The sequence below is a fragment of the Oryzias latipes genome, chromosome 12 (assembly GCF_053564925.1).
Source record: "Oryzias latipes strain Hd-rR chromosome 12, Olatipes_Hd-rR_3.1".
In the NCBI taxonomy this organism is placed as follows: Eukaryota; Metazoa; Chordata; class Actinopteri; order Beloniformes; family Adrianichthyidae; genus Oryzias; species Oryzias latipes.
Genome location: NC_136248.1, coordinates 17,782,284 through 17,806,318, shown reverse-complemented (window position 1 = coordinate 17,806,318; position 24,035 = coordinate 17,782,284). Strand labels below are relative to the sequence as shown.

General features: G+C 37.3%; 2 protein-coding genes across 5 annotated transcripts; both read left to right on the top strand.

The window, feature by feature from the left end:
• Positions 1-1,824: 1,824 nt before the first annotated feature.
• ccdc80l2 (coiled-coil domain containing 80 like 2) lies at positions 1,825-8,425 on the top strand. The gene is made up of 12 exons (XM_004074953.5): positions 1,825-2,465; positions 2,554-2,642; positions 2,820-2,993; positions 3,103-3,254; positions 4,729-5,037; positions 5,139-5,370; positions 5,466-5,622; positions 5,981-6,117; positions 6,760-6,911; positions 7,408-7,511; positions 7,746-7,826; positions 8,014-8,425. The coding sequence occupies exons 1-12, from the start codon at positions 2,189-2,191 to the stop codon at positions 8,331-8,333; spliced, it is 2,184 nt and encodes a 727-aa protein (XP_004075001.2). The 5' UTR covers positions 1,825-2,188; the 3' UTR covers positions 8,334-8,425.
• A 2,462-nt stretch (positions 8,426-10,887) lies between these two features.
• On the top strand, positions 10,888-23,321 carry fyb1b (FYN binding protein 1 b). Of its 4 annotated transcripts, none has more exons than XM_011481867.4 (19): positions 10,888-11,072; positions 14,711-15,689; positions 18,161-18,284; positions 18,386-18,453; positions 18,707-18,729; positions 19,023-19,072; positions 19,558-19,678; positions 19,766-19,925; positions 20,143-20,263; positions 20,345-20,364; positions 20,454-20,529; positions 20,676-20,762; positions 21,195-21,235; positions 21,578-21,656; positions 21,758-21,857; positions 21,940-22,102; positions 22,203-22,233; positions 22,327-22,361; positions 22,434-23,321. In XM_011481867.4, the coding sequence occupies exons 1-19, from the start codon at positions 11,070-11,072 to the stop codon at positions 22,454-22,456; spliced, it is 2,304 nt and encodes a 767-aa protein (XP_011480169.1). In that variant the 5' UTR covers positions 10,888-11,069; the 3' UTR covers positions 22,457-23,321. The 4 variants fall into 4 exon arrangements, with proteins under 4 accessions (XP_011480169.1, XP_011480170.1, XP_004075002.2 ...); XM_004074954.5 differs by having other exon boundaries at positions 10,907-11,072; positions 18,389-18,453; XM_011481868.4 differs by lacking the exon at positions 20,676-20,762.
• Positions 23,322-24,035: the final 714 nt, after the last annotated feature.

Below are 24,035 nucleotides of genomic sequence, written 5' to 3'. Positions count from 1 at the left end.
AAGATTTATTTGTCTATTGATTTGTTTTTATGTCTCCACAAGAGGGCGCTCAAACACACCCTGTAAATAGATTATAATAGAATACTTAAATAAATAAATAATTCTACGATATAATAATTCACTACATCATCGCTATGTTTTCCTGCATCCTAAAAAGTCCAAATATAAGGGGAAAATATAGAGAAAGCACTACGAATGGCAGAAAAAAAGAGAAAATACACTGAGAATAAGCCATGACACCTATAACGATTATTAATTAGGTTTGATGTTGAAATTGAACATTTAAATGATACTACTCTAATGCAGCCGTTAAAACTCACCCATAAAAATAATTTCTGAAGATCAAAATATCAGTCAGATACATTTTTTAACATCACAAACCAAAATAGGAGTTTTTTATTTGTTCAGTCACTTATTTAAAGAGTATAGCAGTGTTCTCGTGTTGACAGTGGGAATTATTGTTGTCTTAGCTTTAATTAAAATATGCTATTCTTTTCAGAACTCTGTGTGGAATGTTTTGTAACTACATCTGGCTCTCTCTGCAACTTTTAAGCCACAGGCAGCTCTTCTGTGTGGCTGCTGTTGTTTTTTACCTGTCATTGGGTTTATTTCATGCTCGTTTAACTTTTGAAATAATGTCACAAAAAACATCCCTGAAAAAATACATTACATTACATACATACATGACATACCAAAAAAAGAAATACAGTGAATAAAAAAATATATCCATATGCAATACAGAACTGCCATTCACACCTTAAGCTATCTAATCACTAAACAGCTCACAAAATGACTATAAACAAAGTACCATTCTGCAAGAGAGTTCACACACTTACTGTACTTACATAGAGTAAACCTTTTTTTCCCTATTTTGTTTTATTGTGTGGGTGTATCTGTGACCTGTGTGTGTATTACCCGGATGTGTCTGTAGCCTGAGTGGGAGTGCATGTGTGTGGGCATGTGTTTGTGTACATGATGGTGCATGTGTGTGTTGTGTGTCTGTCTGTAACGTAAGTGTGTATGTGTGTTACCTGAGTATGTGGATATATTTGTGCTTTTTCACATGAAATTGGATGCTTTTAAAATTCTTTGCAGTCTTTGTCACGTCATTTCATCAACTTTTCATCTTGATTACTTGTGAACATACATATTCACATGGTGAGGTTTTAAATCCTTGTAATTACAGGAAAAACGTTTTAAGCAGTTGTTTGCATCTGAACAGGAATTGTTGATCTCATGCTATGGGCTTTTAGTTTTTTGTTCCCCAGGTTTACAACTTTGACCTTGTTTGAACTTTCCAGGACCTTTGCGTGCACTGCCCACTGAGTGTTATTTACGGATTTTCTGATGCTGAACTTCCTGCTCCCACACTGAACAAAAGAACTCCCTTACATTTTTAAATACGAACTCATCCGTTTTCCATTTGCACGTGTTTTGCAGAAGTTTCAGTTCTCTTTTACATTCATTTCGTAATTTATCTGTGTAAATTCAAGCTTTACAGCTGCGACTTAGGTTAATAAACATTTTACTGACCCCTACAGGAGGATTCTTTGTACAGAAACTCACTTCTGAAAAACAGTTACCCTGACACTGACATGCTGATAACGTTGCGCAACAATGAGCACGTTTTGACATGTGGATGAGCACGAATGTAATCATTAGTTTGGACTCAGTTGCCTTTGCCGGTGTGTTGCATATGCATGACTTATTATTGTTTGGTTGATAATGGAAAAAGCTGCATCTCATACTTGATCTCTGTGTTTCTGTGTGTGTTTGAGAGAGAACGCCAGAGAGGGGAGAAAAAAAAGTGCTTTGAAGCTGCAGAAAAATCCAGGAGTTTCCTGTGAACAAGCCCAGGCTATAATGTGACCCAGGAATGTGCATGTGTTAGTGAGGAGAAGAGCGTCTCTGCAGTCAGTCTCTCTGCTGCTGAGAAGGTTTTTAACATTGCAGCGGCTGCTTTACATTTCTGATTTCCAGATTTGATCTTTTTTTTTATTACTATTTGAGAAAAAATCTGAAACTACAAAAGATACTTTCATTTGAAAAATGAAAACTTCATCTTGTGTTCTCTCAGATAGCTTTTAAACATCGAGCTACTCTGCTGTAGAAGAGCAAGTAGTAGTAAAAAAAAAGTCCAGACGTGTATTTTGTCAGTTAGAGGAGTTCTTCTGCTGCATCAATAAGGATGGTTCATTTTTGTACTTCACACTATCTGATGTTGTTTACCGCTCTGTGGAGCCTTGCCTGCCTTGGATCACTGAGTGCATGGACAGGCGTCATTGGAAGCAAGCCAAAGGACCAGTTGGACCCCAATGTAAGAGACTGGGGGGACTATTCAGACCTCCCTCCAGGAGTTGAGCATGGACTACGATTGGAGGAAGACAGAGAAGAGGGAGACAGCAGGGGAGCTGCAGGGTCAACAAACTTGGCTCAAGAGCTGGATTTTCTGGCTGACTTTGCAGGCAAGAAGACTCAAACTCATTCAGCCAGTGGATTGTGTTTATGAGCCCATATGTTTACATTTAGTGCAACTCCGCTGTGTCATGGCAGGTAAAAAGAGGCTGTGGGTGATAACAGCTCCATCACACAACGACCACTACCTCCGAATGATGGAAAAACAGTTAGAAGATATGGACCAGGTCATGTCCTAAAATTTATTACTCAGTTGTTGCGTCTATGCTTTTTTTTATAGATAAGTAAACAAGTTTTTTCAGCAATGGAAATTTCAATAGTTCACCTCTTATAGGGGTGGAAAAAAGAATGCAAGTCTCACTCTGTTTTCCTTTATCTGTTGATTCTCCACTCATCTCTCTCAGAAAGGGCTGAACTGCCGTCTAGCAGAAAGAGATACTTTCATCATAACCATCATCCAGAATGCCATGATGGAAGGACGCATCCAAAAAACCACTCTTCAGGGGGATGCCACAGTGGAGAACCTGGACCCTGACACAGTTTCCAGACTGCTGCACTACCTGGAGCTTGCCAACCAAGTAAACATTTTGCCTAGATCAACATTCTTTATACTGATTTTTAGGTGTAAAAATGTTTTATTGGATTCTGTTGTTGATTCTGACTTCTACTAAACATCAACCATTTCAGGATCAGACTTTTACCATGTTGGTCATCAAGAAGAATCTCCGAGTTAGTGAACGTTTTCCCTACCCGGTCCGCGTTGAGGCAGTTTTGGAACTCATCGATCATTTTCCATTGAGGAAACTGGAAAAGATTACCAGAAAAGGATCTAACTTAAGGTTAAGCACTGCAAAACTTTACTTTTGTGCATATTCATTCTTGTTAAAGGTCATCATGTTTTCCCTATTACGACCAGATTTGACATTTACTCTTTTCAAATGAGGAAGTATAGCTTCTAGTTTATGTCCGAATTGCCTCACCACTTTCCTAACCCCTAAAAGACTTTATAGTGCGGGACTTTCCAGTGCCCTGGATTTTAATGTAATTCAGACACAAGCTTGCAACTTACTTTTTAAATTCCATATACCAAATATGACTTCGCCTGTTTGCTGAAGTAAAAACCTGACAAATATCAATATTTTAGGAAGACTATGAACCCACCAAGTTTTGATAATGAAACCTTTGATGATTTATAAAAAGAAACAGATTTAAATAATTTGTTTTTCCAATGAAAAACTCTTAAAACACAATGCATTGAGGTCTATGTTCACCAATCTAGCGAGCCCAGTTTTTTCCAGTGACTTCTAAGATTCTGGATTTTAGAATTGTAGATTCAGACACCCCTACAACTTGGCAAATGCCCTGCATAGTGCACCAAGTAATGAGTAGCAAGGACATTTGGACACAACCATAACCTTGTCTTAAGGTTAAGTTTAAGGTATTTAAATAGGATTACACAGCTTTACTTATAACAATGAGTAAATGAGGATAGAAAACATAATGGGCCAAACCGCACATCTTTCCTTAAACAAACAACATATTAATGATTAATGAGGATTAACTATATCTTTTTGCATAGAGGACCAGATTTGGAGCGGTAAAAATGTGTGCAGGACTAACATTTGGTCGAATTGTTACATAGCACAGAATCCAAGTGACTTATTTAATTAAATTTCTTTTTTTGCAAATTCAATTTCTTCTCCTGGAACAGAAATATATCTAAAGACATTCAAACCAAAATTACAGTGTATTTCTGATTTGAGGACCAGAAATAAAATAAAGAAAATGTCTGTCTGAAAATGAAAAACTTTTGTCAACATTAAATCTGAGTTTATATGAAATTTTATATTTTCAAGAAAGTGTACACACAGTTCTTAGAAATGGCTGGGGGCTGCATATTATTGATTTTATGCGGGCCGGTAGAAATTTGAATGCAGGCCACATTTGGCCCATCGCTGGACTTTGGCTAAACCATTCAATTGACATGTTTGTTATACCTTTTCAATAAAATAGATGATTACATAATGACTTAAATATTTGATTAAACTTTCAATCATCAGCATTAAGGATTTTGAGTTACATTTAGCGATGATAAATAGTTTGCATGGAGATCTAAATCCTGGCCAGTGAATATTTAATATCTACGTATGGGCAAAATAATTTCTTTTACTTTTTTTCTTTGCTGAATTTTAATATTTGAAAAAAGTTTTTAGGTCTCTTATAAGAACATAACTCCAAACTTTACTTTCAATGACTTTTCTGTATCAAAGACACAGTGTGGAGAAAATATTTAAATTTTTTTGTCTGTTTTAGGTGCAAAAGTATAAAGAAGAAACTTGTGGTGAAAAGGAAAAAGATGAGGAAAAAGATTGTAATGTTACCTCATACACGAGGTAACATTACGTCTGTGGTGACGTTGCAAAGGAAAGGCCCTGTGGACAAAAAAGCCGCTCTGAAGCATAAGATCCAGGACATACTGAACGGTCGTTCCAGGTTTGTTATTAGGAAGGAGCCTGACGAATCTACAAAAGGAAAAGAATCGAGCAACAATGACTGGCCCACTTCTCAAGTGCTTAGTCCCACAGCAGGTCCAAGGAGAAGCAAGGAGGTGGTAAAAGACAGGTGCCTTCTTTGAGTTTTCCTTAAAAATCGAGTGGTGTTAATGTTCTGATAGAAATGAAGGTTTCATGTCAGAGCTGGATAAGCATCTGTCATTTCTTTAGGCCCCCCTCCACTGTGGAAAACATGAAGAAAAATCGAAACACACAAGAAAAAGTCGAGCCAGGGGTGAAGGCTGACATTCAGGACAAACAAATCTCAAAGAAAAAAAACAAAAAGAAGAAAGGAAAGAAAGGGAAAGGAAGAGGAAAGAAGTCCAGCAAGGAGGCAAGTGAGGAAGACAAAGCAGCTCTGAAAAAGCTTCTGGAGAGTCTAAGAGGGTCCAGACGCCTGTTGGTGAGTGTGTCTGTACCTTTTATCTCCATCTGAGGATCTCCTTTCTTAGATGCACAAACCTCATAAATGAACACGCTTTTGTTTTTATCTATAAGCTGATCTCAACACCTAGCAAAGATGCGACGCTGTATGTACAGCAGAGTGAAGAAAACGAGAGGCAAAAGTGTGAACTTGCTATCAGGAAGATCACCGTGGCAACTGTAGTGGGCGAAGGACGTGAAGCCACCCTCACACTGCAGCACCATCAGCTCAGTGAGTATTGAATGTGTAAAGTTTTGTATTTGAACATTTCTATCTGTGATGTTTACAGTGATGATAGATATTTAAAAGATTTGTGGAGAACTTGAAAAGAAGACAGGATTTTTTTTCTTTGTCATCAAGCATTACTACAAAGAAATGTGCCATTTCCATGCATCACAGAATCAATTAAAACATAATCTACAAAAGTAACATGATGAACAATCACTGATGAAACCAAGATATAAAGTATAAGCCCCTTAATGACTGTTTAAGGGTTCAGATGTGGGTTCAAGTGTTTTGCCCTGCTGTCGGGGCCAACTATTGATCACGTTCCTGGCTCAAATCCATGAAATGTTCTGTTTTCTTTCAGAGTCTGAGCCCCCCCTTAGTTACCAACCGAAGGAGCTTTCCGATGCAGGTCTGGTCTCTTTGTTGAGACAGGAGCTCGGCATGTCGTCTGCTGATCTCTTTTCAATGACCGTCACTGATTATGACATCAAGCCCAAAGTAAGAGAGTGTCTGAACTTCCTTAGTATTTGGATGTCTTCTGTTTGCATTTCAGGCATTTTTTCTCAAGTATAGTTCCACAGTTTTGGTCAGAAAAGGAAATTCAATTTCAGATCTTCACTCTGTTTGAGCAAAATCATTTGGAAGCATCACACAGTTACAGAACTTTTTGCTTGGTGACAAAAAAAAAGCCTACCTATGAGACAATTTGGAGTCTTTTCTGGCTAGCACTTCTTCAGATTTAAACTATGTTCTATTTTTTTTTTAAGTTTATGCTCCTTACGTTTTGGCTTATTTTGGTCCTTTGGGTTATCAAGTGTAACTTTCAAGTTATTTTGGGCACATTCATTTGTAGGTTTAGTCCAATGTGGGTTCTTTTTCCTTGATCATCTACATCATCTGTCAAGTGCGAAAGCTCACTTAAGCCTTGTAAACCCTGCTCCACTTGAAAGGGAGAATGTCTGAGTTCAGATGAACTTTCACACTGACCAAACTAAGCTTATGTGCAAAGGAGACAGACTCTCACCAGACCAAACAAACGGATGTGGAAGTGCTCTTCAATGATCCAGTCTGAAAAAAAAAACTTTCTGCCTTTTGTGTTGTTTTCTTTTCTTTTAATCTAATATCTACTCTTTCCTGCAGACTGTCTTTGAGGCTCCTCCATCAAGCTTAGCGTTGTTTGAGTACATAGACAACTTTCCTTCAAGACACTCTGAGAAAGAGAAAGAAAAAACAAGTCATCCTGTCTGTTCTGAAGACGTGCCAGCACCTGCTGTTCAGAATTCACTTCTCAGGTAGAGTTCACCTCTAAACACTGAAGCGTAATTTTACAAAGAAAAAATTCTAAATAAATACATAAAAATTCTGCTTCTGGATAACAATTTGCAAAACAATGCATCCATATTTCCTTTAAGCACATAAATTCCATCCAACATTTTTTTCATTGTGTATCCTATTTTAATTTATATTCTTTGTTTCAAATGTTTCCTAGCAAAAAAATTAATTATGATATTTTCTGCATTTCGTACTTGGAGTCTAACAGTAAAATTGTATTAAGCTTGGCGCAAATGTTTACTTCAGTGTCATCTGCATGCGTGTGCTTTTTCATCTTTTGTTTTTTTTAAAGGGAATATTACAACGAATATGTTTTTCAAATGTAAAGCATTTGAATTTGGAAGGCAGTAGGCTTATTAAAACTAAAAAACAACGAAGGAGGATGCTGAGTACCTGCAACTGCTACTGATGGATGTTGCTAAAAAATAAATATATATATTTTTTTGGACCTTTAAGGTTTATGTCCAAGAGAAGACTTCTGCTGATCTCAGCTCCCTCTGAAGATGACTATTCTTTCCAGCAACAGCGCTCCGCTTTCATTGGACAGGAGTGTCACCTTGGTGAGTAGCTTCACAATCCTTGCAATGTGCCTTTTGCAGGCATCAGTGTTAAAAATGGAAACACATCTTATTATTGTCTTATTATTACTACTGCAGAATTATGAAAACACATAACTAAGTAGTCATAAAAATCTATTGTGATGTCAACCCGTGCTTAAAAAGCCTCTAAACGAGGAAGAATACCCACAACAGCCTCTGCAGCTCCTCCTGATGAAGCACTGCTTCTTTCCATAGGTATTCGCCACTTTGCCCTGCTAAAGCTTTTTGGAAATGGAGAAAAAGCTACAGGAACTGTGGAGCTATTTCCCCTGAATGGTAATTAAATTTAAAAAAAATTCTTACAATTTAATTTAGACTTCAGCTTTATAAATATTACTTTAATTAAAAACTTTAGTTCAGACTGTTACTGTGATAAAAAAAAAAAAACTTCTTGACAGATTAAAACTCTGTATTTTCACAGTAATGTTTTCAGTGCAGCACTGACCTTTCGCTGCATTTATAGGTCACAGTCAGAGCGAAGTCGAGCCCCTTTCCTCCGACACGGTTAAAAATCTGAGGGAGCAGCTGAAAATAAGCAAAGACTATTTCAGTATGCTGGTTGTGGGGAAAGATGGCGATGTTAAAGCCTGGTTCACGTCGCCAATGTGGTCCCTGGACAGCATCTACGACCTGGTGGACTCTATGGAGCTTCGTCTTCAAGAGGAGAAGCTCCAGAGGAGTCTGGGGATCCACTGCACTGAGGAAGGAGGTACTAGAGGCAGCGAAAGGGGGCGCTACCCTGGATATAGTGAAGAGGAGGAGACACACTTATACCAGAAATGAAAGTATCACGAAAACAACACAATGAACTTAAGCAAGTATACTAATTGTGTAATAAATAAATAAAAAGGTGCAAATGTTGGAAAGCACAACAAGGAGTTGCTTGTTTGTGTATGTGTGCAAAAGAGAAGAAAAACATTTTTACTTCAGAGTTTTAGTTAAATGTTTGAAATTTTAATTTTCTCATTTGGCTGAAGGCTGCAGACTCATCAGTAATGAAAACAACATTCATTAAAGTGAGGTAAAGACTTTTTGACTTTGGAACGTAGGAGTTTATCCTAATAGTTGTTATTGTTCACCTTTCGGCTCAGCCCTTCAGGGGTCGCAACAGCGAATCAGCTTTCACTGATCTACACAGGTGGTTTGAGAGAGATTTTTACACCTGATACCCTTCCTGATACAATTCAATTTTACGGCCCAATATTACATCAGTATATCTCAATGCATGGGCATGCAGTAGTTGTACAAGAACAGGAAATTAGTCATAAAATTCAATATATAATTTCTAAACGAAACTAAATACTTAGCTTAACTGGGTGTCCCTGCCCTTTGACCCTCCTTTTATATTTTATCCGGGCTGGGGACCTGCACAGGGAGACCTACACTGCAGGGCCTAATGCTCAATTCCGATTTTTTGAAAAAAATCTGAATTTTTTGCAAGGCCGTCCACATTTTCAATTAAATGTGAACTTTTGTGATCTCCGGTGTGAGCGTGAAATGACCCAGAATTGACCCGCATGCGCAGAAGAGTATTCAACAGTGAACGACGTCACTCGTTGTTTGCAGAAGTAGCTAACGTGAACAATGGATGTCAACAACAGTGTTGTCAACAGCAGAGCTCTTTTTTCTTTATTAAATTCATTTTCACAAAGGAGCCAGCACAATTACAATCTTCTCATTTTAAAAAGGCATTGGAGCCAGGATCGTCTATACCCACTGTAGTGGAATGGGGATGTGAATGTGCTGGGGCCCCGCGCGCGTGTGTGTTGAGAGATGTTTGAGCACGTGCAGCGCTGGGGGGAGTGGGGGGAGGGGGCAGCGGAAGTGTGTCGGGTGCACGCATTCGTGTTGTGTGTTACAGTGGAAGGAGATAAATAATAAAAGAAGGCTTCCCCCAGAATAAATGCTGTTGACTCTTTATTAACCCGCCTTGGAGAATCTGAGGGTCCGAACGGGGAAGTGAACCCCCAAGGAGGATCCGCCTTCCGCCCTGGAGAAGGTCTCCCCCACGCTTCTGACCACAGTCGGAAAGGGGAAAAAAAAGTAATCCCTGGAAAGGTTTTAACATCACGCTCGGCCATTTCGCTGGAAATGTTTTCAAAAACCACCCGGTTGCGATAAGAGCCCTCGAGTTTGGCCTGAATAGAGCTGTCACCACAAATACGAATCCAATCGGTGACCTCGCTTCCCTTCCACTGACTGGTCTCAGCAGCATCGTCCGCATTGGTTGATGTTTATGACATACGGGTCAGATCCATGTGGCCTGGCCTTTCAGACGGCGGTCGCACTTCAAAAGATCGGATACGTATCAGATTCAGGACAACATACCCAAGTGGCCTGGGTCATATTTAAAAAAGATCAGATCTGTGTCACTCAGACTGTCATGAAAAGATCAGACACAGGTCGCATAGGGGCAAAAAAATCGGAATTGGGTCGTTTTAGCCTGCAGTGTGAACGCAGCCCTAGTTGATCCAACTAGGGCTAGTTGATCCAAAAAAGATAAGACTCATCTTAAAAATTAACGTTTTTAAGATTGAAATTGGTTTCATGTTTATAAAATATCTACAGATTTTTCATTGAATCCGTTTCAGGAAATCATTTTTTCAATAATGCAATTCAGTTTAAAACAATGGTTCTGTTAGTCTTAAATGTTTTATTATTTGGGGAAAAACATATGAAATAAAATTGTGATTTTGTGAGTCTGAAATATTTTCGAATTACAAATAAAAAGGATTCATGTTATTGTGAGGTTTTGAACACCCTACCAATGCACTGCTGAACAATCTAACAAGTGCTGCAGGAAATGATGAGTAAAAGGGAAAAAAGAATTAGAAAAGGAGAAAAAAGGGAAGCACCAAGTAAAAGTTTTATTCTTTAAGTGTGGTCTTTCTTATGCAATAAATTGTTTTTTTCTTTTGAGGCTAGCCTTATCATACCTGACCAAATTTTGTGGCTTTTTAGACTTCCGACTCTCTATTGCTTTACACTTAAAAGGCTTCGAAGATTATGTAGAATCCTGCATATTTTCTTCACGTTTCATAATGAAAGAAACATATTTTCCTTTCAGTGTACACTGTCGTTACCAGGAATATAATGTCACTGTGTTTTGTTTTTGTTTTTTCTTGACCAACCACTAACTGAATGATCTTCAGTTATGAAAGGGGAAACTAGCTGGGAGTTTGCCTGGGATAGGCAAATGTGGGAGATCAGAACTCACAGATAACATACACGGTGGCACCTACATCCAGAAAAAAACGCACACACCGGCAAGAGAGGAAGTGGTCATTTGTAGACATATGCTAATGTCACAGCTCGAGCTGAAGTTGACATCCCCTCCAGGGTAGCACACGCAGACTGACACACTCAGGGTTTTCTCTGTCGCCCAGTTCTCTCTCTCAGTCTGTCAGTGCTTCACTCGCCGTGACATCAACAGAAACTCACACAGAGGGACTGAACAAACAGTCCACCACTTCATCAATCAACCATTGAGGCTCAACAGAGGTATTTTGTTTCCCAAAGATGGTGAGTACATCTTCACAATACACGGAAAGTGTGTTGAGTCTCTGATGAAGCTCGTGGGATAATGTTTGAATTTCTCTTCTGATCTCATTTGTTTAAAAAAAATCCAATCTTTGGTGTTAACAACAGGGACATGGCATGTGTTTTATAAATAATGTTGATTCTAGCATTTACTTAGGTCACAGTAGGTTTAGTTAGAGTGATAATGGCGTTTTTGTTTTTAGTTACTGATGGTTAATCTAAAAATTGTAGTTTTTCTTTTAAAGTAGATTTCTAATGAGGGTGTTGGTGGATCACTTTTTTATGTCAACATGATTTTTTTATATATATATGTATATATATATATATATATATATATATATATATATATATATATATATATATATATATATATATATATATATACATATCTTGATTCGCAGAATGTTTAAGGATTTTAGAGGTCTTCGTTGACTTCTTTTATAATCACCAGAAGAAAAAAAAACAACAGGGACGTTTCTGTTGGCCAGCGCCGTCATTCTTCTCAGTTGTTTCAACATTGATGTGGTTTGAACTGCTTCCTGTAAGCTTTCATGTTTGTATTTGCAGCAAAAAGTCACCAGTTTTGCTGCAGATTTAAACTTGAACCCATGCATCAAACTCGCCTGAGCTTCACTTAGTCAAAACTGAGCAGGTCATATAAGTATATGCGTATATGTAAATTTGGCTGGTGGTAAAGCAGTTTCTACACTGTTTTGCCTTTGGAAATTATTTTCCATAAACGACTTTGTTGGTTATTCAAAAATTTCAAAAACTTTTGTGCCTGCATATTTGGAGAAGTAGAAGCTGCAAACCCAGAAAACCGGTTAAGTAATTTATAGTGCACTGTGATGAAGAAACAGGTGTTTAATGTAAGAATTTATTGTTGTGTAATCTTAAACAAAAAAAAATCCCTGGAATAATTAGTGTGGAGTTGTACATAGTTAAAAAACCTCATACTCAGGAAAAAACTGACAATATCTAGTACTTTCAAAGTCACAACTTGAAGTTTTCTGAAGATCTCAGGGAAAAGTCATCTATAATTAGCTAAATAGTTCATCCAGTACAGTCCAGGGAGGAGTAGCCAAAAAAGGCTTTTACTTTGTGAAATTATTTGTTACAGTTTTTATTTCAGTTTTTTGTTAAGTATCTACTGTGTCACAAATAGAGGGTACATTTAAGACCAACATCAACTAAGATTGGATCTAAAATGCATAATGACCCTTTTCTTCTCAATATTTAAATTCAATCTTTTCCAACAATCTTTAGCCTCAACATGACACAGTCTGAAGAACTGCCAAAACGTGAGAATGATCTAAAAGCAGAACACTTCCTCTGAAACAAAGTAAAAGCTATTTAATGAATACCGGTATACGGGTTCTGCAACCTCCAATACCAAAAGCCCCTTTTGGTCCAGTTTCTCACTGACCAAAACCACACAGTCACTGTTCAGAAAATTACACTTTTTGTATATTTTTGAGACCATTGGGCCATTTATTTTATAAAATATACCCTTTCAATATTATTGAATTATTAAAAATTTCTTTTTTTTACGTTTTGACAGCATAACGTTTCCTTCAAAATAAAATACTCCAAGTCAAATTAAAATCCTCGTGTTGGAATTGATTTACTTCAGTCAAAAATCTAATCATACATGGCATTTTCTATCTTTACGATTTTGATGTGCCGTCAACCTTTTTCTTTTTTTGCATTCAAAAAATAAAACTGACAACACTGATGGAGAGCCCAATTTTTTAAATTAATCTATACTTTAAGATTATTTTAATTTATAAACCACTCGTACCATTATTATTTTCTGTTATCTGACATTTTAAAATTCTTGATATAAATGACAAAAAAGAAAGTAACTAAAAGAAAGTAACTACAAATCCTTTAATCCACTGAAGCATTTTTCTGCCAAAGAGCCACAATAGAGGGATGAATGAGCCATATGTTGCCATATTGCAAATCCCTGATGTAAAATCATGGAAGAGGTTTAGTCAAGCACATCTCCAACTGGATATTTGACTTACTCTGATTGGAAAACCTGAAAATGTTGCGTCGAAATGCAAACTCTTGAGTTGTACATTAACATCTTTACCTTATTGGTAACTGAGTGACTTTCTTTTAATGTTGACTGTCTAAATATGTCAGGCTTTAGTTTACATGTAAGCCTTTCCATTCTACCAAAAGCTTCACATTTGCATTTGAAATGTTGTAGTGTTCCCTCACTTTTACTTCTGGGCTGTGGAGAGACAACAACTGTCTTATCTCCACTTCCTGGTTTGCTGACTGACTCTAACCAGTCAAACCAGTCTGATTAAAATAGGTGTGGCTGCTGCTCAGTTTATCCATTGGGAAATTTTGTGAAGGCTTCAGCACTGAGACAGTCGAAATTTTCCCTCTGTTTCAATAATTCCAGCTGTCAATGCTACATTTTTACATGGAAATGATTGGATTTTAGAATATTTAAAAAATAATTTCCCAGCCCTCCTTTGTTTTCCAAATGGTTCCATCACTTTTGTTTCCTTTTTTTATGTTTAAAGACTGACAAAGTACTGTACATAAGAGTTTAAATAAAAAAAAAAGATGAAGGCATCCATCCTTTTTTTAAATCAGGCAAGTTTTACGTATCACTAAAAGACGTTTAAAATACCTGCAATATGTAAATGCGGTTTAAACAACACTGGAATATTTTTGTCAACTGAAAAAGACTAGCCAGGAAGTTGGTCCTTACACGTTAGAGAAGTGTTTGTGTGAGGTAAGCTATAGCATGATATGTGTATTTGTCAGTGCAAACAAGTCTGCAGTGAACACTTCCATATTTTGATGTGACACTATATAAAAAGCCTTATTTGATCTCCCCTCTGAGGGGAACTGCACAACCCTGTAGTTTGCAAAGAACAGGGTGAAAATTTACTGACACAACTCTGAAAACAACTTCCCCTGCAAAGCATTATTGATTTGTGCGAGCTGACTATTAATCTTTCTGCTGTTTTCAGCTCAAAGAATGTGAGACTAATAAAATAGTATGAGATAATTCAAAAAGAGTTGGTTTTAAAATCTAAACCTGCCATATGTTTTGTTTTATTCAACTCATCAAAACGTGATGTCATTCATTGGTATCACCAAAAGAATCTCGTTTATTGATTTTATTTTCTTGTTTATATGAGCACTGAAAACATTTTCACTGATAGATTTTCTCTAAGGCATTATACTGTACAGTGAAGAGAGGGGTCCTAGTTTAAATCCTGGATGCCTGGGTCTCTTTGAGCAAAGTTTGCGTCACTATTTTAAGATCAACCTTTGGAAGTGCAGTTACAAGTTGGCTGCAGGGGTGAGTGTTACAGACTGATGAGACTCTACATTGGAAAAAGAGAGTAAAAATAATTTTAGTTTATAAAATAAATAAAAAATATCCCAATCTGTGTTTTTTAAACTACCAAAAAAAAGAATAATAAGACTCGTTTAAAACTGAAAGTCAGTTTGGTTCTGTTTCCTCACATTACAATTTAGTTTACATTTCTCATATACATTGAATGAATGAATGAGTAATTCTTTATACAATAATGCTTTCTGGGCTTTTTGTCTTTTCAATAGTCCCTTTTTTTTCGTTCTTTCAGAATCAAAAGGCTGATGTCAAGGCCATCATGGCTCGCTTTCAAGGAGGGACAAGCTTTGACGATACGTCTTCCACATCAGCTGGAACTAGCAAACAGCCTCTGCACTCCACCCCCTCCTCTGGTCCACTTGTGCAGAAGAAATCACTTTTTGAGACCCCCTCAAACACTGGTTCTTCCAAACCCCCTTTTCTGAGAAACACTGCACCCAGTGAAAATGATTCTGATACACGTGACACGAGCAGACCCAAAACTACCTTAAGCAAGTTTTCCAACACCCAGGATGAAACCTCACCCACCAGCAAGCCTTTAACTGTTCTCAAACCCACATTTGGGAAGCCAGCTGCTGTAAATTCTGCTGAAATGAAAAGTCCTACACAGAAGGTTCCCTTCTCCAAGCCCCCTGTCATCTCCGTGCTGTCTGAACCCAAACTTTCTTTTCCAAAACCCTCTGTGTTAGCTACCTCCAAGCCTAGCTGGGTGAAAGAAGATAGCGTTGAGAGTACACCAACAAACACAAGCCCCACAGCACACAAGTTACCCGGTGTGCAGCAAAAACCCTTGAGCAGCATTGGAAAATTACGGCAGCAGAATGAGGATTCAACAGGAACAAACACAGAAACTGCAAATAAACCCTCTCCCGCTCTAAGCACGACTCCGAAACCCATGACCAACTTCAAGGCTGCCCACAGCCTCTTCAACAAGGAGAAAGATGCATCTGAGCAGACAGACAATGGGGCAGCAAACAAATCCCTGGGTACCGGCACTAACTCCAATCTTCAACCAAAACTTCCCACCACAAAAAAGCCTAGCTTTAAGAGGTCATTGAACCCCTCCCAGGTCAACGGAGATGGTACAACAGGCCCCAAAATAAACCCCCTCCCAAACTCTTTAGCTTTGGGTGCAGCCCCTGCCAAACCTAACCGACCTCCCAAAGTCAACTTGGAGCCATTTGAACAGGGTGCTAAAAGTTCTGAAAAAGGTAAGTGAGCGAATAAGAAGCACAAACCCTTTTCACCCAGATATATCGACGGTTAAAACCACTGACTTTAGAGGGGTTTTTGTCTGTTATAGTTTTTTTTCCACCTTTCTTTTAAAAATACTCAAATGTGTGATCACAGGTTCACACCCATGTTTGGCTGAAGTTACTTCTGAAAGCAAAGACTTGAGAAAGTGCAGCTGGTCCTTTTTATATCTTAATGTCGAGACATTTAAGACTTTCTGACAGAAATTTCTTTCTTTCATTATAACAGGCTAAATTTCAACAGACTTTTTATTCTTATTTTTTTACAGCAATTCAACTTAATAGACAATAGAAAGCATGATATCCAATCAACTTCAGTATATTCTTGCAATTAAGAAAGGAAAAGGCAAGTTTATATATAAAATGTCATTTATTTTGAAAAATGAACAAATGAGAGAACTGATATTGTGATTCAGCTTTGCTTGCACCAGAAAAGAAATTGAAAAGTATTCAGTTTCATTGAAAAACTGTAACTCAAGTGCAAAAAAAAAAAGTCTAAAAATGTGCCTTTTTTTGCAAGGATAATGGTACCTTTCCCCTTGTGATTTTAAAAGCAAGATGTCAGAACTCAGAATACGGTAACCATATTAACCCACAAAGAAATATATGCAGGGAGCACAATTATCAACTGAAATACATGTATGTAAAAGCATTTTTTTTTCAATTATTTGCCTTTCTGCATTACTTTCCTCCTGGCTGTATTAATGAGAAAGTTCTGGACAAAAGATTTACTCCCTAAAAGGCAAAGCAGCTGGAAAACAAAGGGTTAGAGAGGATTCCTCAAGTCAGAGTTCTGGCAGCCACCTGGGAGACACATGAGGTCGCAGAGGCAGGAATATCTCAGCTTTCGGTCCAGATTTTGCACAGTTTTTGAGGTCTAACTTTAGCTACTTTTTTGTAGAGCTGATTAAAAAAGGACTTGAGTTTCCTGACTCTCAATGAGGAACATGCTCCTCTAAATGTGCTGTCTCAAGGTTAGTTCCTCTGATGCTGCACAGACTTGTACTGTGCAGTTGGTGCATTTGAGAAGCGACAACAGTGTTTAGTGCTGTTCAGTCTAAGTTTAGTGGCAACCCCTAATCATAGTTTAGATGTTCAGATCAAGCAAGAATGCAGCATTAAGTTTTAGTGTTGGTGCTGTGAGTTTAGAGTGCGTCTGTTTGAGACTCATCAGAGACACAGCTAGTCAGGGAATCAGATAAAACACAGAAGTGGCAGAGACACGCTTGCTTCCTCTATTTGCTTTGACTAAGTTCCCCGTCCAGCTTTTTTAACCTCATAGGGAAGTGAGTTCCAGCAAACAGAAACCATTTTAGATTAAAAAACACATTTTTTTTTCCAAATAAAACAGATGCATATTTCAGATGGCTGACATGGCAGCACTTTTGATGTTTTTGCCCACTTATCAACGTTTAATTTTTTTTTTTTTCAAATTTGCAATGTTGTTTTTCCACTTTAGCCGGCAGGAAATGCAGAAGTGTAGCAACAACAGCTAAATACTTGAGACAGAGTCCATGTGCTGCTTCTTATGCTAGCTTGGGCCTACAGAAGTACCTAAAAGGAAGTTAGTCATTGCCGATGAACCTGACCTGTGAAAGGAAAAATTTGATCTCCAATGTTCCAAACTTTTATTCACCTGAGAAAGAAGTTTTCTATCATACTTCCTCTCATCTTTATTACAAGATGCTGAGATATGACCCAACTTCTCATGCTGATCATGCTGCTGGAGACATCTTCCTCTAGCCAAATGGAATGAGGTGCATTGAGGCATATAAAAAACAAAAAAACACAAGTACCACAATTTAACAATTAAACCAAACACTCGCTTTCCATAATTATATTTGAATTAGTAAGAAAATCCTTTGAATTGTCTCGAAATGGCAGACAGAAGTGACGCCATATGCATCTCTTCATATGGCGTGCTTAAATCTTGTGTCAGAAACATTACTGTAGTCAAGCGTTGTCTCACCCACCCTGCCACAATGTGGGTAATAGGAAGCACTCTTTTTTTTATTTGAGGGAACTTTGCGCAGAAAGTGCATTGCTATGTATATTAAAAGCAAATGGTTGGTGCAATAAAGGGATGTGGATGTTCCCTCTTTCTTTATCTTACTCAACAGGTCTTAGCAACAAATCTTCCTCTACTGCAATTTTGGCTCCTCCCCTTTATTCCACCCAAAAGAAGTAATTTCTGCTGTGTTCTCACCTTTCAAATGCTTATATAAAATGTTCTGGTCAGAAAGGACAGCTGTTTTTGTTCTCATGTATGCGATAAAAACCTAATTCAGCAGAGTATGAATCTGTCTTTATTCCCAGTTTTGGAGCAGGATTTTACTATCTCCTAAAAACCTTTACATACAGAAGTCAGTGGAACAAATGGACAGCAATTTAAAACCAGTGCTTTTTGTGTTTTTTTTTTTTTTTTTCAGTCTCTGATTTTAAGAAACCTGTCGTGCCACCTCCTGTGCCATCTCCTCTCACAAACCCAATCAGCCCTGCAGTTCTACCTCCACCTCCATTGCCCAATCTGCCCCCGAGACCTCCTGAACCCACGTGAGCTGCACACAAGCACAAGCATACCATTAACTCCTGTTTGTACTGATTTTATTTAAACAAAACTACAGTAAAAAGAAGTTAAATGTAATTTTTTTCAGTAGGATCCAGCAAGATGACATCTATGATGATGTTGATGGCGGTCCTCCACCTCTGCCACCATCAACAGGTTTTTCTAATATTTATGATTTACCTCCACATGATGATGAGATATTTACATATGAAGACGAAGGCTGCCACCATGTTTCAATTTTAAAGTCAGTTCTTGAAAATTAGAGTTAATTAATAATAATTCATTAAAATTAATTGTGTTCACCATTCCATGTATGTAAAAACACATTTGCCATACATCCAGGCAATATGAATGTTCTTCAATTATGGTTATTGTCTTGTAATTTCACTGTCTTGTTTTCGCTCCTCAGATCACCCAAGTCTGAGGGCAAAGGTGAGACATGCAGCAACAACAATAGAAAGCATTCAATTTCAGTAACGCACACATAAAAAGCACAAAGTCGGCCTTCAAATATTTTTTAGTTATTGAAATGATTATTATAGTGCCACAAAATAGTAGGAAATATATAAGATGTTTAAAAACTGTCAAAGATTATAAGTTAATATTATGTTTCTGTGATAATCATTAGCATCAATCTATAATCTGTTTTTTATGTAAGAAAAAATGAAAGTTTTTTATGCTAAGGTTTTTATTTATTTACCTAATTTTGCATCATTTGTGCCCAGGAGAGTGACGACGAGGAAGGAGAAATGTATGAAGATCTGGATCAACGATGGTCAGTAAACCATCAGACAGTTTATGTCAAGATCATTAAGTACTGAAACTCTGTGTTTAGTTTTTCATCATAAATGCACTCGATTCATTTATACTTTTGTGTGTGGGTTCAAAGAAGTGTAATGTTTATATTAAGAAATGTTTTACCTTACTGCACCCTGGTGGTAGGTTTACAGCACTACACCAACTGAATCCCTTTATCTTTAAACTTTAATCCTTTGTTGTTGTTGTTTTTTTCTTTTTTGAAAATAATTTAAAAACAAATAAGTAAAATTAGTTTTAAAATTTTGATTCGTATTTTATCTAATAGACCTCTTACCTCGTTACTAATTCACCTATAAACAAATTTATAAATTTGTATCCAGTCTTTTTCAGTAAAAAAAACATTTATTTTTAAATGGCTTACCCCTTCGACTTAAAACAAACTATATAGAGAGCTTACTGGTACATATGTGAAGCTGGAATTAACATATTTTAATCTTATAGGGATGAAAACAGTCAAGACAAGAAAAAAGATGACAAGGAAGAAAAAAAGAAATTGGAGGCAGAGAAGAAGGAGAAGAAGGAGCGTCAGAAGAAGGAACAAGATGCCAGGAAGAAGTTCAAGGTAAAAAAAAATGTTTAAAAAAGAGTGTGACAGAAAGAGTTTGACATATGGTTCTTGTGTTTTGATGCCTTGTACTGTGTACGTCAGATTTCGGGAGACATAGAGGTCATCCATGAAGGAAACGCACTTGTGGACTGCAAAGGCAGTAAGACCGACCTGGCCCTGAAGAAGGACCAGCATCTGGACATTATTCGTGTCATGGGAAACCCAGAGGGAAAATGGTTGGGGCGGACATCGGATGGGTCAAGTATGCTCAAAGCACACTTTTGCCTTCTCTTTCCTCATTTCTTCTGAGGTAGCCATAATATTCAGCGAGTAGCTTTTAAGTACATCACAAACTGAGGTTTTGATTGAAAAAAAGTTCAGGTACTGTTCATTGTTAGTTAACAGGTCCTTTACACAGCAGCAGTCAGTGAGAGGAAGTTCACAGAAGACACAAGCTGAACTTTATCTTCTTTTTTCAGTTGGTTATGTAAAGACCACCTCGGTTAAAATAGACTTTGACGTCCTGAAGAATATTCAAGCTCCACCAGGGTTTGATCCAGAAGTCTATGATGACATTGATGTGATTTCACCTGAAACTGGGTAATCCCACATACTAAGTTTATAAATTATTGTCAAATTTTACACATTTTTATTCATCATGTTTATCCTGTTTTTATCCAGAGGGAACAAAAAAGCAGGAGGTAAAAGTAACATTTTAATAGCTTCATCAGCTTTTAATTTCATCATTCATAAAAATATTGAATCTTCAATCATCTTTTTTAATTTGTAGTTGTCTTACCTCCACTACCGGGAGACGAAGGAGGAGAAATATACGATGATGTGGCCGATCCAAACCTGGACATTAGGTAGGAACTGTGACAACATTTCACAGGAAAATTCATTTTGGACTACATTTACTTTAACTCTGTTAAGTGCTCATCCTTGGAAGATCGACCTCAAGGAGTCAAACTTAATCCAAAAATGAAACGCTCATGCTCGGTTGGCTTTCCAGTTCAATCGATTCCAAGGCTGCTGCCCTGAAGCTACAAGGTTTTCTGCGGATGTTTGACCGAAACAGACGATTTTCCAGCATGAAAGTGTAAAAACAAAACCTCTGTTGTAAGACTGACAGCAAATCCTCTGTCCCTCCTTTGTTCATCCCTAATCATCTGGCCCTTATTCTTTATTTGAAGGCTCACATTATAAAACCTTTGGATTTGTGTTCATCGGGTGATTTCTCCAACTCTTTATCTAAACCACGCAGAAAAATCAAAAATTGCTGCAAAAACTAACTCTTTTGGTCTCTGTTTGAATGTATGATTTCACTAATCTTCACAGGATCATTTCTGCAAACACAAAGGGATTAACAGTTGTCTAACAAATAAAAAAACTACAATAAAAAGCATGATCAGATTTGGAAATTTAGATTATAACTCTGGCTCCTTCAAAATCAAAGATTTTCGGAACATTTTCTTAATTGCTGTTACAACCGTAACTCTAAAACGTCGTTCTTTTCCTTCTGTCCTACCAGACTGCCTCCACCCAGCCAGTTTTTAACAGAGCGGAATTCAGGTAACTGTCTTATTCATGATTCAGTATTTTGGAGGTTCAGTTCCTGGCTTAACCGCCCGCCCCACGTGTCAAGGGGCAAGACACTGAACCCCACGTTGCTCCTGGTGGTTGTGAGCTGGCGCCAGTGTTAGGCAGCACAGCTGCCATCAGTGTGTGTACGTGTGCATGAGTCAATGACAGTGACTGCAAAGTGCTTTAGGCCTTCAAAAAAGGTTGCTATATAAGTACATTCCATTTACCACAAATGTTTGCTAACCCTTTTTGTTGAATTTGACTTCAAATGCAACAAAACTGGATGTAAGTCATGTTGCAAACTTATGTTTGTTACCCCTTGTAACACAGAAAAACCAGGGGCAATTGATGAAGAGATATATGATGATGTGGACTCTCATACTGCACCAGCGCCTCCTCCCCTTGTCAGGTAAATACGGACATTTCCAGTTAAGTAGTTGAGAATCTGCTCAATTTCAGTAAATCTGAGTATTTTTATTTTTTTTCATGTATGTCTGTTCACCTATCTAGCCTTCCAGGTCTCAAAGGAAGAGGCAAAATTGAAGACGTGGATCCAAAGAAACAGAAAAAATTCGAGAAAGAGGAGAAGGAGTTCAGGAAAAAGTTCAAAGTTTGTTGTTTTAACCCTTTTAACCAAACATTTCACTTTAAATGAAGCTGGAGTGAAAATGCTGTCTTCAATGTTTTCTCAGTATGAGGGCGAGATAAACGTGCTGTACCAGGTGAGTGTGGCGGCCACACTTACAAACAAGAAGTGGGGAGGAAAAGAGTTATCATTAAAGCCCGGGGAGAAACTGGACGTCATTGTCAAAGCGGTGGATGACAAACTGATCTGTCGGAATGAAGATGGGAAATGTGAGCATCCATGAAAGTCACAATTGATGAGCATATATACAATGATTTCAAATCCTTTGCGCTTCTGAATAATTTCAAGTCTTAAATCTGTATTTTACAGTTGGTTACGTTTCAACCGCTCACATTATGGAGTAAGTGCCACAATCACACACGCCTTGAAAGAAACACACACATCAGTATCCAATGTATGTATGTCTAAACTAACGGGTTTCATTTGTCAACAGTGATGGAGAAATATATGACGACATTGGAGGAGAGGGTATGTTCATGTAACCTTTAAAGAAATAGTCGAACTAGTATGTTTTTTTTATTTGTTGCATTTATTTTTCAGATTGCATCTATGACAACGACTGAGAGGCATTCTGCTCTGGCACATTTTTTTCAAAACAGTTCATTCATGTGTTATTTATTGTGTGTAATTAAAATGTGTACACTAGGAATTACGGTACTGTATATTAGCCTGATGATCACAGTCAATCAGTTACCATTTCAAAGACATATATCAACCTGAGATTGTAGACAGCCTAACAAATTCCTTGGAACAACAGATTTTGAGTTTGTTTACATAAAGAAATGAATTAAATTGGATACATGCAGCATCTTAACCAAGGGAAAACACTTGTTGGGGCAACAGTATTTAAATATTTCTTTATTTTCTTTATCTTTCAAGTTTATTACAATTGCTAACATTTAAACTTTCAACATTTTTCCCCTATTTGAGTTTGTCAAGTTTTCAAAATAAGAGCACATCTAAGAGTGGGACAATGAAATGCTAATTTTCGATCCAAATTTAGTAGGAAGAAGATTTAAAAGAGACTTCTGCTTTTGCATTATGGAACCTTTTTATTAAATGCTTTTCGTTGTTTGTATTTTTAAATCTTTGTCAAGCTTAAAAGCATACAAGACACACCTGAGACATAAGAAAATATGCAAAGATGAAGATTATTGACACTTTCAACACTCCAGTAAGAGTCCACACCATCGCAGAATACTATTCACATCATTACTTTCCAAACAGATAATATATACTCAGAACATAATTTCAAAACTGAAATAATCATGGAAAAAGGAAGAGTTTATGTCAGATTTAATCGAACCAGTTTGTAAGTAAAGTTTTAAGATTGTGAAGAAGTGCTTTTGTAAAAATATCACAATTTTTATTTGTATTTTGTAACATTGCTAAATGTATAAATAACTGCCATTAAAGCTGTCCTATTCATTTTTCATGTGATTTTTTCCTCTTTTAGTGATAGCATTCTTAGTGATTGACAGTAAAAACTATTGTAAAAAAAATTCCTAACTAAACTGGCTCACAGTTTTAAGTATCTAATATATACGTAGTCTAAAAAGTTTGTTATACTTTCAGTTGGAAATTGTAATCCTATCATTTCATTGTAGCATTTTTGAATTTTCAGAGAAAAATATGTGGACTGAAACTTTAATGCTTTAAATGAAAGTTATCATTTTTTCCATTGCGTTTTCCAAAAAAAATGTGAATGCATGGATTAGAAAAAAGCAAAAGAAGCTATTAATACATAAAGTGCAAAAAATAAATGTAAGCAGTAAATGTATTATCACTGAAATAGTTCCTGGTAGTGTGGAGTAGTGTGTGCGTTAGCATGGTGAGTCTGAAAGCCACTGGGATGAAACATTTAAGATCCATGAGTACATCAAGCACAAAACACCTACCTTAATGAATGCCCCATGATGGAAGTGGTTGATATCAAAAATTTCTTCCAATGCCAAGAAAAGGCTGGCCTACAGGACACCACATAAGCACTTATTCTGACTGCACAGGAGTGGTAGGTCCAGATCTACCACACCAGACAACACCGTAGGCTGTGCATTCTGGTCCCCTGAGAGAGCAAAGACCCTGTGGGGACTTTCAGATACAGACTGACAGGATGGTAAGAGTGAGCCAACCTAACACCAA